General features: G+C 43.5%; 1 protein-coding gene across 4 annotated transcripts in view; it reads right to left on the reverse strand.

Annotated features, from left to right (window-relative positions):
* Positions 1 to 11,165, reverse strand: part of salm (spalt major) — a 73,755-nt gene extending 62,590 nt beyond the window's left edge. For all 4 annotated transcript variants that reach the window (XM_033338148.2, XM_033338146.2, XM_033338151.2 and 1 more), the window contains exon 1: positions 10,294 to 11,165. In XM_033338148.2, coding sequence (XP_033194039.2) covers positions 10,294 to 10,396 — 103 coding nt within the window. In that variant the 5' untranslated portion in view covers positions 10,397 to 11,165. The remainder of the gene's footprint in view (positions 1 to 10,293) is intronic.
* Between the last annotated feature and the right edge of the window lie 1,505 nt (positions 11,166 to 12,670).

Consider the following 12,670-nt stretch of genomic DNA (forward strand, 5'->3'; position numbering starts at 1 on the left):
GTTATTATTTTCACGACGTAAAGATTTATAAACTAAATCGCGAGGGTCGATGGATTTGCAAATCGAATCGTCGTTATCAGTCGTATCGTCATTGACGTGGACCGCCGATTTATAACACAAGCCGTAAGGCTATACCTCGTTGCTTTCTAGATTGAACAAACTATCGCTGGCAAACACAGAAGAAGCTGTTATTTTAGAAAAAATCTGACGATCGAACAACACCTACTGTTTTTCTTCGAATATTTTTGATGGATATATATATATATATATATATATATATATATATATGTCACGGAAAAATATACCTCTACATACAACTACCGATAAAGTATAAATTAAACAACGATTCACGACATTTGGTTAAAGAGAAACATTCGACGATAAACGCAGATACAACGAAGCGAAAGAAACGTAAATTTGTTTGCGCGATGAATAATTTTCACCGAGTATCGCATCCCGTTCGATTCGATATAAATTTGAAAAACTCGAGTATCTTCTATCTTCGACGGAGAAATGTATTTGATGTTAACGCGTTTAGAGCGTATTTCTTTTCCTTTTCCTCTCTACGAAAGCGTACGTGTTTGAAAATTTCCTATTTTCGCACGATAGGTATCTACGTATAATCCATGTTCGCTGTTGACGCCTTTAACGTAACAAGAGAGTCTTCTCTTAAATCGTACGAAAATCGTCGCGAAAGAAAGTTGCCAATTCTTTGGCATCTACGAGTCTCTTTCCTATCGAAACCGCGATTTCGACTCTTCGTCGTTTTAATCGCGATCGACCCGTTACACGCTGTATTCTCCGCGATTCGAATCGAATCGAGACGGCAACTCGGATTCGCGGCGGCAAACGCGCGAACGCATAACGACGTAACAATTATCGGAAAATATGATGCGATACGTAGGTGCAAGGTTATTGAGTTTTATTAGAAATACCGTGCTGAGTATGGCAATTAGGTATCGAATTAAAAATACGGCTAACGAATCAGAGCGTTAAATATCAAACGACCATCGTCGATTAAACATCGAATGCGATGCGATTAATAACATTCGGGCAAGTTTGAACGCGATTCCATATTTTCGTGGCGCAAGAGCACTGGAAAACGCATTTGTCTTCGCAAGTAAAGAAGTCTAAGTCGTAGTAACTGCGTGATTGATGATATATAGCGATAAATGTTCCTAATATTTATATAATTGGCCATCGGTAATAAAACGTAATAAGCATATTTTAAGATATCGATCGATCAATCTTTAATTTCTTTCCTGAAACGAAGCATTAAAACAACTTTAGTAGGAAGGAAGAGCGAACCTGTCTGAACATATACCATCGTGTAATATTTAATAAGATTCAGCAGTTTACACGTTCCACATCTTTTACGCTTGAAACTAAAATACGTAAGTCGGAAGAGTGTTACGCGTGAACGTTGGCAAAGTCTTAATTATAGTTTGCACGTACGGTATGTAAATTGGTTATTTTTGTACGAATAAAGGCTATTCGCTGTGAAATCTAATATAACTGAAATAATAGGAAATATAAATAGAAAAAGAACGACGCTTTTCTCCTCGAATATAAAATAGAATCTCTACTCTTTATGAGAAACTTTGAATACAAACTGCTAGACTTTTACGCAATAAATCTCCTTCGATGTTAGCAAGGAGTGGATCAGGAGAGACACAGAGATTACATTTGACGAACAACTGAAACAAATGTACGTAGGTATATTGGGATTTCCGTAGAAGAAGCTAAGCGATCAGGGACAAAAGTAAATGAATGATAAATACGCTTATTCGCTAGCCAGACATGTTTACAAACATAAAGCGTTACAAACATAATTGCGTCTTAGGCATGCAGTAGCTTCGAACAAACGTAGCTACCGATCGAGATTCAACACCTTACCTTGTAATCGTGGAATTACGTTTCTCGAACGGTATTAGCGTCGCTGTTTAAACAGCGCAGCCGAATGACCAGTCGACTCGTTCGGTTAACGAACGTATAAAACAGTCGCAGGTATATAAATATTCGTAATCTAAAAATAGCCGATAAGAAGCACATATCGGACTACCTTGAAATTCTATCCGTCGTTTGGAAAATATGATTGAATCGTCGTGTGCAACGGTTCCGAGACAATTTGCCATTACGAATGGCGTCGCTTGGAAAAGAAACGGGAAGAATGGTTGCCGCGGACCGAAGATTAATCGAGAAACACGGACTTTTGCGCGTTCGACGATTCGTATCCCGGGGCACCGGCGATATCTCTGTTTATCGTTTAATCGAAGAACGCATAAGCCGGCCGGTTAACGCTAAATAAATGGCCGACAGCGTTGCTTAACTCGAAAACTGGACCTGTCGATCGCCTATCCATCGACATCTTCGCAACGCTCCAGCGACTTTCCACCACGTATTCGAAGAATCTGCGAATAAAGGTTGCGCGTCTATCCAACCTATCTAACCGTTTAAAACATGTTATTTTAAAGCGGCGAGAATCTCGTATTCCCGGCCATTCGAGGAACAATAACCCTGTTAACGTTATTCCACTACCAGCAAGCCCATGCCGCCATTGCAAACAATATCAGACGTATAACATATAAAATGAATATATATAATACATAAAAGAAACACAGCTAATGTTAGTCGTATCAGCAACATCTCGAGATCTGTACTTAATGTCAAACGACTTCGTTTCCCGGATAAACGTGGAAACAGAAGATTTTTGTCTATCTTACGAACGATCGCTTTCACCGTAACAATCGTTCCACTCTGCTAAATCGTATTTTAATATTAGTTGCTTCTCCGCAAGAGACAGATAGCTTGGAAAATTTCGACGAAACACCAGCGTTTCCGAGATTTGTGAAACAAGCTTACGAATCTTGTGAAAAAAATGTGAACCGTGTCGTTAAAATAAAACTGGTAACAAGCCGAGTAATTGTGATTTTGGAAAATTCGATCGATAGGAAGTAGTATATTTTTCTAAGAACTGTTCAGAAGATAGACTGCCAACGATATTCGCATTTACTAATACATTTGTAAGCAGGTTTTTATCGCGATATGCGATAGGATTTGAAAAGTTTGGTCTGAGAATACGGACAAATTGCAAGTAATTCGTGAAATGATCGCAAAATCGTTTCTAAGGCTACTATGCAATGTGCTATCATAGTACCGTTTACGGGAATGTAATAACGTAAACGCAACGGAGATATTTTCATTCGGAATTGAAAGGAATATTTGCGATAAGCGATAAAGAGCTTAAACGGCAAAAGTAGTTGACACCTAACGAACGAAAGAAGATTTCCCGTTGTTCGTTCTCATCGATAATTTATAATTAAGTTTTAATAGCTCGTTGCGAACCGCTGAGCCACCGTGTACATACGTTTCTGTATTACGATTGGTAAAAAGCGTAATCGAAAACGATGCAACGCGCGGGCGTGTTTCTATTTTACGTGGTCATTTTTCGACATCTAAAAAAGAGATAAGAATATTTCCTGGGAAATCGACAATGCACCGTGCACTATGATCGATGATATGGCTTATCAATGGATAACTAATAATTGACAAATGTTTGCGGAAACTTTGTTCGAACTAAAAGACACGCTTATCATCGAAAACTTTTTTCTCCGTGACTCACCGACGCGCGTCCTTTTCTTGCGCGTACGATCTATTTTTCGACCGTATTTCCAGAAAATTACCGAATCGCTCTTTCGAAAGGGAACTTTTTCGAAAAGAAACGAGCATATCGTTTAGAATAGAATTTTCGGGAATCTTTGGCATAAAAAACGATTTTTGGAGAATTTTCAAGATTCTCGAGTTCCGATCGGCAAAATCGCGAGGTTCGTTCGAGCTTGTTTTGTTAAACTTTTCGAGAATTTATTATCGAATGTAAATTTCCCGTTCTAACGATGATCGTAAAGTTCATCATGGCCGAGAGACAGACGCGAAATTTTTAGCGCGCCCAACATCACTGGAAATGTCACTTTTCCTCGCGTACAAACAATTCGATCGTTCTCGTTCGATTTCGCACCTTTCGACTCGCACGGTAACGCTTAGTCGTTAAGTAATCGGCTTACAGGTTGCATTTAACGTTACGGTTTGATTATTTAACGATACGATGGGATATACCATTATTCTCCATAGAATTCTTCTTTCGAAATATTTTCAAGCTTGGTTTATTTACGTTTCTAGGAAAGCAAGTAGCGCTCGCCCTTTCCGTCAACTTATTTTTCATTCGTCATCAAAATTATCTTTACGAAACTGATTGGCTATCGCAAGACTATAATATCGTTTATTTATCGGGCAATTTATCAAATATTAGGATATGTATAGGAAATATTAGGAAATATTAGAATATGTAGGAGAATTTTTGAAAACTGTTCCGGACTTTCCCCATTTTTATCGCGTTGTTCGAAGAATATGATATCCTAGATTTGCTACGGCGTTCCTTACTTGCGGTTCAACGCGATAAACACCGAACGAAGCGCAAAACATATCGTTTCGTTAAGCTCATCGGTGACGTTCATTTCGAATATTTATCATTTTGATACTTTGGCACTTTCTTGTCAATTACAGTTGCACCACGCGCACACGCACGCAAACACACGTTTCAGAAGTTCTAATATTAAATTATTACCGTTTGCGTTCAAACGGATCTGAATCGTTTCAACGAATTTTGACTCTTTCCCGTCGAATTACCAACAAGTCACTTTTCATCAAATTACCTCGATCGAAAATACCGAAAATCACACCGAAAATTCTTTCTCCATATTTTCGACAAGTTCGAACGTTTGAAATTGTAACGCGTATAGCTAGTTTTTGATTAATTTTTTGCAGAATGTCGGAGAAATCCGGTTTCGCGTGGTCGTTCCGTCAAATTCCTGGCGATATCCACCCACAGTTTAGCATTACAAATACCGGAACCTGGAGAAAGACAAAAAATACGAGGATCCAGCAAACCCTATCATCGCGCCATTCACCGGTGCACTTCTTATCTGCGTTTCTTTTCGGACTGCGTGCCGCGAGAGATTCACGAGGGTTCCGTGAAATTTCACGCGAACAATTCCTTTTTTCTTCCCCTTTTCTCCTTCTCACCCTCTCTCTCTCTCTCTCTCTCTCTCTCTCTCTTCGACCGTGCAGGATTCGATCTCAAAGAAATTTCACCACTTCGGATACGTCCGAGCTAATCAATTAACCGGTCGACTTTATCGAAAAAATTGCCGCGGAGACTCTATCCGCCGGCTAGCGAGTATAGTTTTTCACCAAATTCTAACTCTTTTGGTTATATGTTAATTGCAACGGTTTGTCGAATATTTTATGCCAATGCGACGAACTTGTTTGACAGATTGTGGAAATTCACGATAGATCAAGCTTATTGCTTGTATTTATACTTCTATATATAGCACTGCTAGTTCCAATTACAAAGAAAAAAAAAAAAAAAAAAAAGGAAAAAGAGGAAAGAAAAAAGAGAAAAGAAAAAAAAAACAAAAAATCTGCGAATAGAAACTTGGAATAAAACAATATGTTTGATCAATGGTATAAGGTATTATTCGCGACAAGCGAAGGCGACTCACAACAATTACGAATATTCTTGTTGCAGGATTAGAAAAGTGGAAGATCCATAAATAACACTGAAAATAGATATTCCACGCAAGTGTGTATTACATAGGTGTATGTGTATGTAGATGTTTATAATCGAAATGGTATCTATGGTAGGTATATGTAATTACGTATAGTATCTGAATAAACGTCAACGTTAATTTTTCATAAGCATTCGCACGTTTCTAGTATAATTGGAGAGGAAGGAAATGTAAATATGTCGTGATAGACTTGATCGTTTTAGCGATAGAGAAATTACTATGTTCGGCAGATTGCCAATTAAAATTAATCGTTTTCTTTGGTTAGTAGGTTAGAAATTTGTTGAAAAAAAGAGTATAAAAAAAGAGTATCTACGGTACAGTTGGTTGCACAGTTTGATGGAATATCGTACGCTCGGTACGTCACTTACGATATGGCAAAGTATACGGTGAAAATGAACGATAGCGGTTGAAAGAAATCGCGTATGTTAAAACATTGTAGAAATGGCGTGTCTACGGTCGAGGGACACGAACGGTTAAATCATGGTTTCAAAGGGCCTGACGCCGTCGCAGCTAAACAGTTAATTTCACGCTAAAAATCCTCATCGCTCTCTAATTCCATTAAACCTGATCGAAACCTTTAAAAAGCTGCGCAGTCCACGTTATCGCGTTACAGAACCGTATTGCTTTCCTCGCTTCCAGCCAAAACTGTTTAGAAATTTTGAAGAAAAGTAATTCGGTTTATCGCGATAAGCGACAGGCAGTAGGTTTGAGAAAAGCGATCGAAAAGTTAACGAATCGATCGATCGCCGTTTAACGCTCGAGGAAACCTCGATACGAGAAATATAAACAATCGGTTTGAAGAAATCGTGGACAAAGTATTACCTAGAAAGCATAAACGAAGTATCGTTTACAGCATCAGCGGATTCGCTAATATATACAGTGTACAGCGTACGTTAAAAGATTTTCCGCTATTTCAAGCGTTTGTTAAGATGTTCGGCTCGGTTATAAGATATAGCTACGTTGAAAAAGATTTAGTAACGGATTATGCTGTGTACATTTTATTTGTTAATTTATGCCCACGATTTAGTTCCACTATTATGTATCTAGGTTGGTTTTGCTTTCTTTCTCTCTTACGTTATTACATCCGCTAATAAATATTATCGCCATAATTCAGCGGAATCTTTATTTATAGCCGAACAATATACACGCAATTTCACTCGATTTGACCGAATACAAACCGAGTATTTGTTGGAAAGAGTAGAAAATTATTCGTAATTTTACAGATTACCGCTACCAGACACTTGTCGAGTTTTAACACGAACATTCGCCCGACAAAGTCTCTGCCACGATCCGTTACCGAAACTTTCCCTCGAGCTACGCGATTCGCGTCTCGTTTACCGGGGTCTGTCGTTCGCTTGCTCGCTATTTTTATATTTCCATGTTGCGAAGAAAAAAAGGACGCTAGATGAAAAAATTGGCGTAATTACGCTTCATAAAGAGGAGAAACTGCTATGAGAAATCCGTGAAATCATCGACTTACGTAGTTGTTCCGTATAATACGAGCGAAAAGTATTCAGCTCGAGCGGAAAGAATGAAAAGTTTACTCGCAAAAAGTAAATAACGAACAGTAGGCAATTACTTTTAAGAGTACGATCAAATTGAAGACACTAATTTCGATGAAATTCCGTGTAACTTGTGACAAATAACTTTCTATTAACCGACAGGAGAAAAACTACTTGAAAACTCGTCCAAAACAATTGGAGAAACTTTACTGCGACGCGTTTCTTTTAATTAAAACGAATTTAATAGTCAACGTCGAATTGATAAAACTTTATCTTGCAAAAATTATTTTAGTGCCTTACTTGGGAAATTTATTATTTTATGCGCAAGGCGGTCGCAAGCCGAATCCATTAATTCCACTTTCTTTAATTTTCTAAATTTCATTAAATAGATAAGATGAAGATTAAACGAATGTTCAGCCGCGAAGAGAAAAATAACGCGTTTCCAGCAGTCCATTTGCTGCAACTTGGCAAATTGTTCGCTATGATCGGTGAACGGCTCCTATAAATACATGCTACCTATTAAGACCGATCGAGAAATTACAAGTTACTTCAATTTACAAATTTCTAGTTTTATCGGGTCGTCGGACGATTTCATCTCTTCTCACTAATATTTTTCACCAATACGAAGAACGTTACACGCGAACTAGAACTCCCCGTGACCGTAAAGAAATCGCCCCGGCAGATTCCACGTTATCGTTCAATTTCGCCAAATTCAAATACTTTCGTAATAAAAAAACATTTGATATTTATTTCTTGGGAAAACGTAAACGTTTTTTGTCGATAAATAGATATCTATGTGTAAGAAGAGGTCGAACTGGCGAACAAAGAAATGGCAAGATCGGAGTCGACTTACTCGATTATTAGAAGGATACGTTTAACCTCCACCGTTTGAAACAAGCGTTAAGAGGTACGCGTCAATGTTATTTTTGCTGCCTACGTTACAAAGCACGTTTCTTTTACGATAAACGTTAGCTTAACTCTATAATAGCGTTTATATTTTCAACAACGACGATACTTTTGCGTTTGTCCGAGACGTAAGAAACTGCCGATGGTATCGATGGTATCGGTTGGTTGGACGGAACGAGCATTCGAAACGAAATTCAAGAAACAAGCAACTTTCGCGGGACAATCGCTCGATCGTTCCCGTAGCGCCACCGTACTTTCGTCAAAGAAATTACGCTTGGATAAGTAGGAATTTAGCAGAAAAGTGAGAATCGCAGGCACGGAACGTTGCCAAAACGCCTGAAACGAGTTCAACGTCGACCTACGGCACGCGCGAACACAAGTGACAAGTGGCCTTAGCGCTCGTCGCGTTTTCGTGCGGGTCATCGCACTCGAGAAACGAGAAACCTGTCCTCGATTGTTCGCGTTTCCCAGTTGAAAAGGAACGCGATCGACCAACTCCTGCTTCTACTAGTGGAGCACTCGCGTTTCGGGGAACGCGTTACGCCAACCTGGCAGTCTGCCCCTTTCGATCTTCGTCTGGAATCCAAGCGCGTGAAAAATAACCATCTTCCGTTCGTTCGCTACGGAAGACCGATCAAACCGATGCTATTAGGAACGCGAACGGCAGGATATTTTTCGCGCACTTTGACCACAAACGGATTCGAAGCGGTTGGTTGACGGGTCGCGCCGCTACGAGTCCGACGGAGAGCTTCAGCGAATCGAGTTTCGATGACACTCGCGGCTGATCTCTCGGCGCGCCGCGCCACCACGCCGACGGCCACCATTGCATCACCTTCCTTTCCAACCTGTTTTAATCGCTTGTTTCCTGTAAAAGTGGCTCGAGTGCACCAAAATGTATCGTTACGAGCCAAGTACGACATTCGTACGTCGTCGAAGCTCGTTCGTTACACGAAGCTAAGAGCACGGAATAATCAACGACAGCGCATCCATCGACAACTAATAACAAATAACCAATAACTAACAACCAACCACTGACAACTGATATCTAATATCTAATAACTAATATGGCATGATAATCGTTACGAATTCTCGCGTTCCAGTTATTCAACCACGATAAAACGTCCGACTCTTCTCTATCATCTCTATCGTCTCTACGATAGTTGTTATTATTGTTATTATTTGCCTACCTTGCCATTTAACGTAACTCGTACGCGTTACATTTGCTCTGCGAGTTGACAGATATTCGATAACCTGGCTTCTCGTTACAAGATCATCGATATTTCGTCGTCGAATTCAATGCGGCTCGAAGGAGAGTTTACCGAAGCTCCGCCAACAACTTTTGTGACGTGAAATGGGCGACATGTCCCAAGCCCGATGTAGAATTCAATACCTGATGGTGAGCGTTTTGCTTATCTTGGTAGAAGATCTTTTAGAAAGTTGTGGATATCGAACTAGTCGTCTTAGATCAGGACAGACGATAGAAGAACGACGAAAAGATGCTCGAAAGTCGTCGCGACGAAACCACGATCTACGCAACGTCGTCGTAGATGCATCCTCTGTGCGGAAGGGTTCACTCTCGCGAATAAATAATTATTATTTAGAAACGGACGTTTGTCCGCGATCGGAGGACGAGCAAAGAGAATCACTCACGGTGGCATAGCCCACGAGCCGCGTATCAAGCGAAACGGAGCCGCGTATCGATGCGATCCATTGGAATTTCTTTGATACGTAGCTAGGTGGTCGCAGGATCGACCGGTTACACGGAATTTCCTCCATCGAGTGTCTTTCGATCTTCGAACGGTTCAACTTCAAGGTGAATTTCAATCGCATCACGCGGCGTCCAAACTGTCGCTGCTTGTCCGCGCAGGCACGATCTCTTATCCAGCATCCTTCTCGTCGTTCTCGTTACTCCGTAACACGTTTGTCTAACCGTTTTCGACCATTCGAAAACATTTTCACAAACGCGGGCCGATACGTTCGCAGAATTCGATTCACTGTTTCGCCACGGCCATCGACGTACGGTGAAATAATAGAAAAACGGCTCGACACAAGTTACTCGACAGCGGCAAGGTAACAACGGCTAACGACCCTTTCTCGCCTAATCTAACGCGCGAGAGCACTGGAGAGAGAGAGGGGGCGGGAGGGGGCAGTGTGTACGTGTGTGACGCGCGCGCGTGTTGCGTGTATGTGTGCGTGTGTGTGTGCGCGCTATTTTCCTAGATCCGGATTCGTACGTATCGCGCTCGATGATATTCACTTACGGGTCTGGTTCACGTTTCGTACGGCGTTGATGAGCAGAGGGCCGTGGACAAGATCCTCCTCGAGGTGGGCACGGCTTGGTCGAGCTTGCTTTCTCCGTGACATTCCTTCTAGCCTGTTGATCGCTTTCGGATTGTTGGCGACCGCCGGTGATCCAGTTCGTCGGGCAACGAATCGGGACTAATATCTCGCTGAGACGGGCCGACACGCGATCGGTCCGCGCCGCGGCGAGGACCGCGTCGATTCCGCACTCGACGATTCCGGTCGCAGGTTAATCGAATCACTGCTGTACTTCACCATCGACACTGTCAGGGAGCCACACCTCCCCTCGCGCGCTAATCCACTTCCTGAACGATCCCATGCGGATAGAACCGGCGACGTTTCAACTCGGCCAGTAATAACACACTCGAGCCATCCCGGAAAGCTGTCGCGGCACTCGTCGAGTTTCTCGAGACGGCACGTGGCGCCCGCGACCAACTCCCTTTTTCTCTTCCACTGACGATACGTCGTACCGTGTTTCCTATTTTCTCACACACTCGACTCTTTTTTCTACCCGTGGATCGGCTACGACACAGACCGGTGTGCGCACGTGTACCACCGAGAGAGCGAGAGACTCTGTCCGTCTGTCCACGCGGGACACCGCGTGCGTGCTTACACGTTCGTTCGTGCTTGGCTACGTAGTTGCTTGGCCGCGTGCGTGCGTCCGTGAGTCCGTGCGTCCGTGCGTGCGTGCGTGCGTGCGTGCGTTCGTGCGTGCGTTCGTGCGTGCGTGCGTGGCTACGTACGTGCGCGAACCTGTGTATATGTGTGTTTATGGTTGTATATCTCGCGCGAAATCCGCAGCTCTGGTGCCTCGAGTCGGCCGGACGACGGACGGACCAGCTCTGGGCCTGACGTCGCGGCGCCCCTCTCCTGCGCTGCCCGTCGCGTCTTGGTGGGGTCGGAGGGGAGAGGCCTGCGCGCGCTTTCCTCCCCGACGCTCGACTCACCGGCGGCCCCACCATCGGTCGCGCGCTCCCTCCAACGCGACCCACGCTCGCCAGGGGTGGGATCAAGTTCAATGTGTACTCGTGAATCTGAATCAATTCGATAAGTACAGTGGTCGAAAAAAAGTATTCGTATACCGTGAAGCGTTCGACTTCCGTTGCTATTCAACTTACGTATGTGATGGTAAATTAATCGCTCGTTGCCGAGCCAACGTGGGAACTTGACGCAGCCTACGGCCTACGGGGACACAGCGTTTAACTATGAAATACTAATTCCGAAAGTTGCTCGCGCCGCTATCCGCGCCGAGGATCGCGCGCTGCTTCGCGGAATCCACTTAATTTTATGCCGTGCATGCGCCTATTCGTTTCAACGATTTCGTTTGCATCTGTTCCTCGCTGCCGCCATTTCTTCCTCCGGATTAACCGTTATTACGGCATAACGAGCATTTGGCGCGGAAAAGAAACGGCTCGTTCGGACGTCTCAAAAGGGAAGGGAAATCACGGTGAGAAATCTACGAGGTTATGGAGAGCACCGCGCGCACGGCCCAGCCGTTGCGTCGCGTTGCGTCGCGTTGCGTCGCGTTTGGCGTATCGTAAGCGAGAACGAAACGCATACCTGTGTGCAACCGTGTAAGAAAAACGTTCGCGTTCGTTAGGATACGAATAACTCGTTCGCGATCCTCTCGCGATCGAAGCGTTGTTCCAGGTAGTCGGTAAAACCGGCGTGAAATACGTTTTCGTTGAATTCTCCCAGCTCTGAAATCCAGTCTCGTCGAGACTCCGAACGATTTTCCCTTCTAATTTAATCATCGCCGGTTGCACCCAACGAACACCGTGTCTCGCCATCCTTCTATCCTACGTTTGCGCCTCGCGACTCATCTCTTCTCGCGCTCTTCTCGCGCTCTTCTCGCGCTCTTCTCGCGCTCTTGTCCGCCATCCAACTAACTTTCGTCCATCCGTACGTACCGTATCTCGTTGGATGTTCGTCGCAGTCGTCTCGCCTCCTTCTTCTCGCTTCCTTCTTACGAGAGAACAGTCCGCCGTATTGCTCGAACGAATCGCTTCGAGCGAAAATTCGTCTACGTTCGTTGTATTCTCGGATCGATCAGCAACGGCAACTTACGAGCTCGTTGTCCAACCTATCGATCCCGTCCGATCGCGTACAACCAAAAAATAGAATCGTTCGGTTCGTGTACGGTCATCGGTTGTCCATAGTTTTGGCGAGGCGTAGCGGCAGGTCGAAGGAAAAGCGAAAATTTCCGCGTGACGGGTCCGGATGATTTTCTGCTCGAGCTTCGGTCGTGTTTCTGTGACTCCCCACTCGAGCTAGGTCTCGACAGGTTCCCCTTCCGGCGCGTCTTCGCCCCACCATGCGGCAGGTTGCGCGAGGCGT

The sequence above is a fragment of the Bombus vancouverensis genome, chromosome 9 (assembly GCF_051014615.1).
Source record: "Bombus vancouverensis nearcticus chromosome 9, iyBomVanc1_principal, whole genome shotgun sequence".
NCBI classification, from domain to species: domain Eukaryota; kingdom Metazoa; phylum Arthropoda; class Insecta; order Hymenoptera; family Apidae; genus Bombus; species Bombus vancouverensis.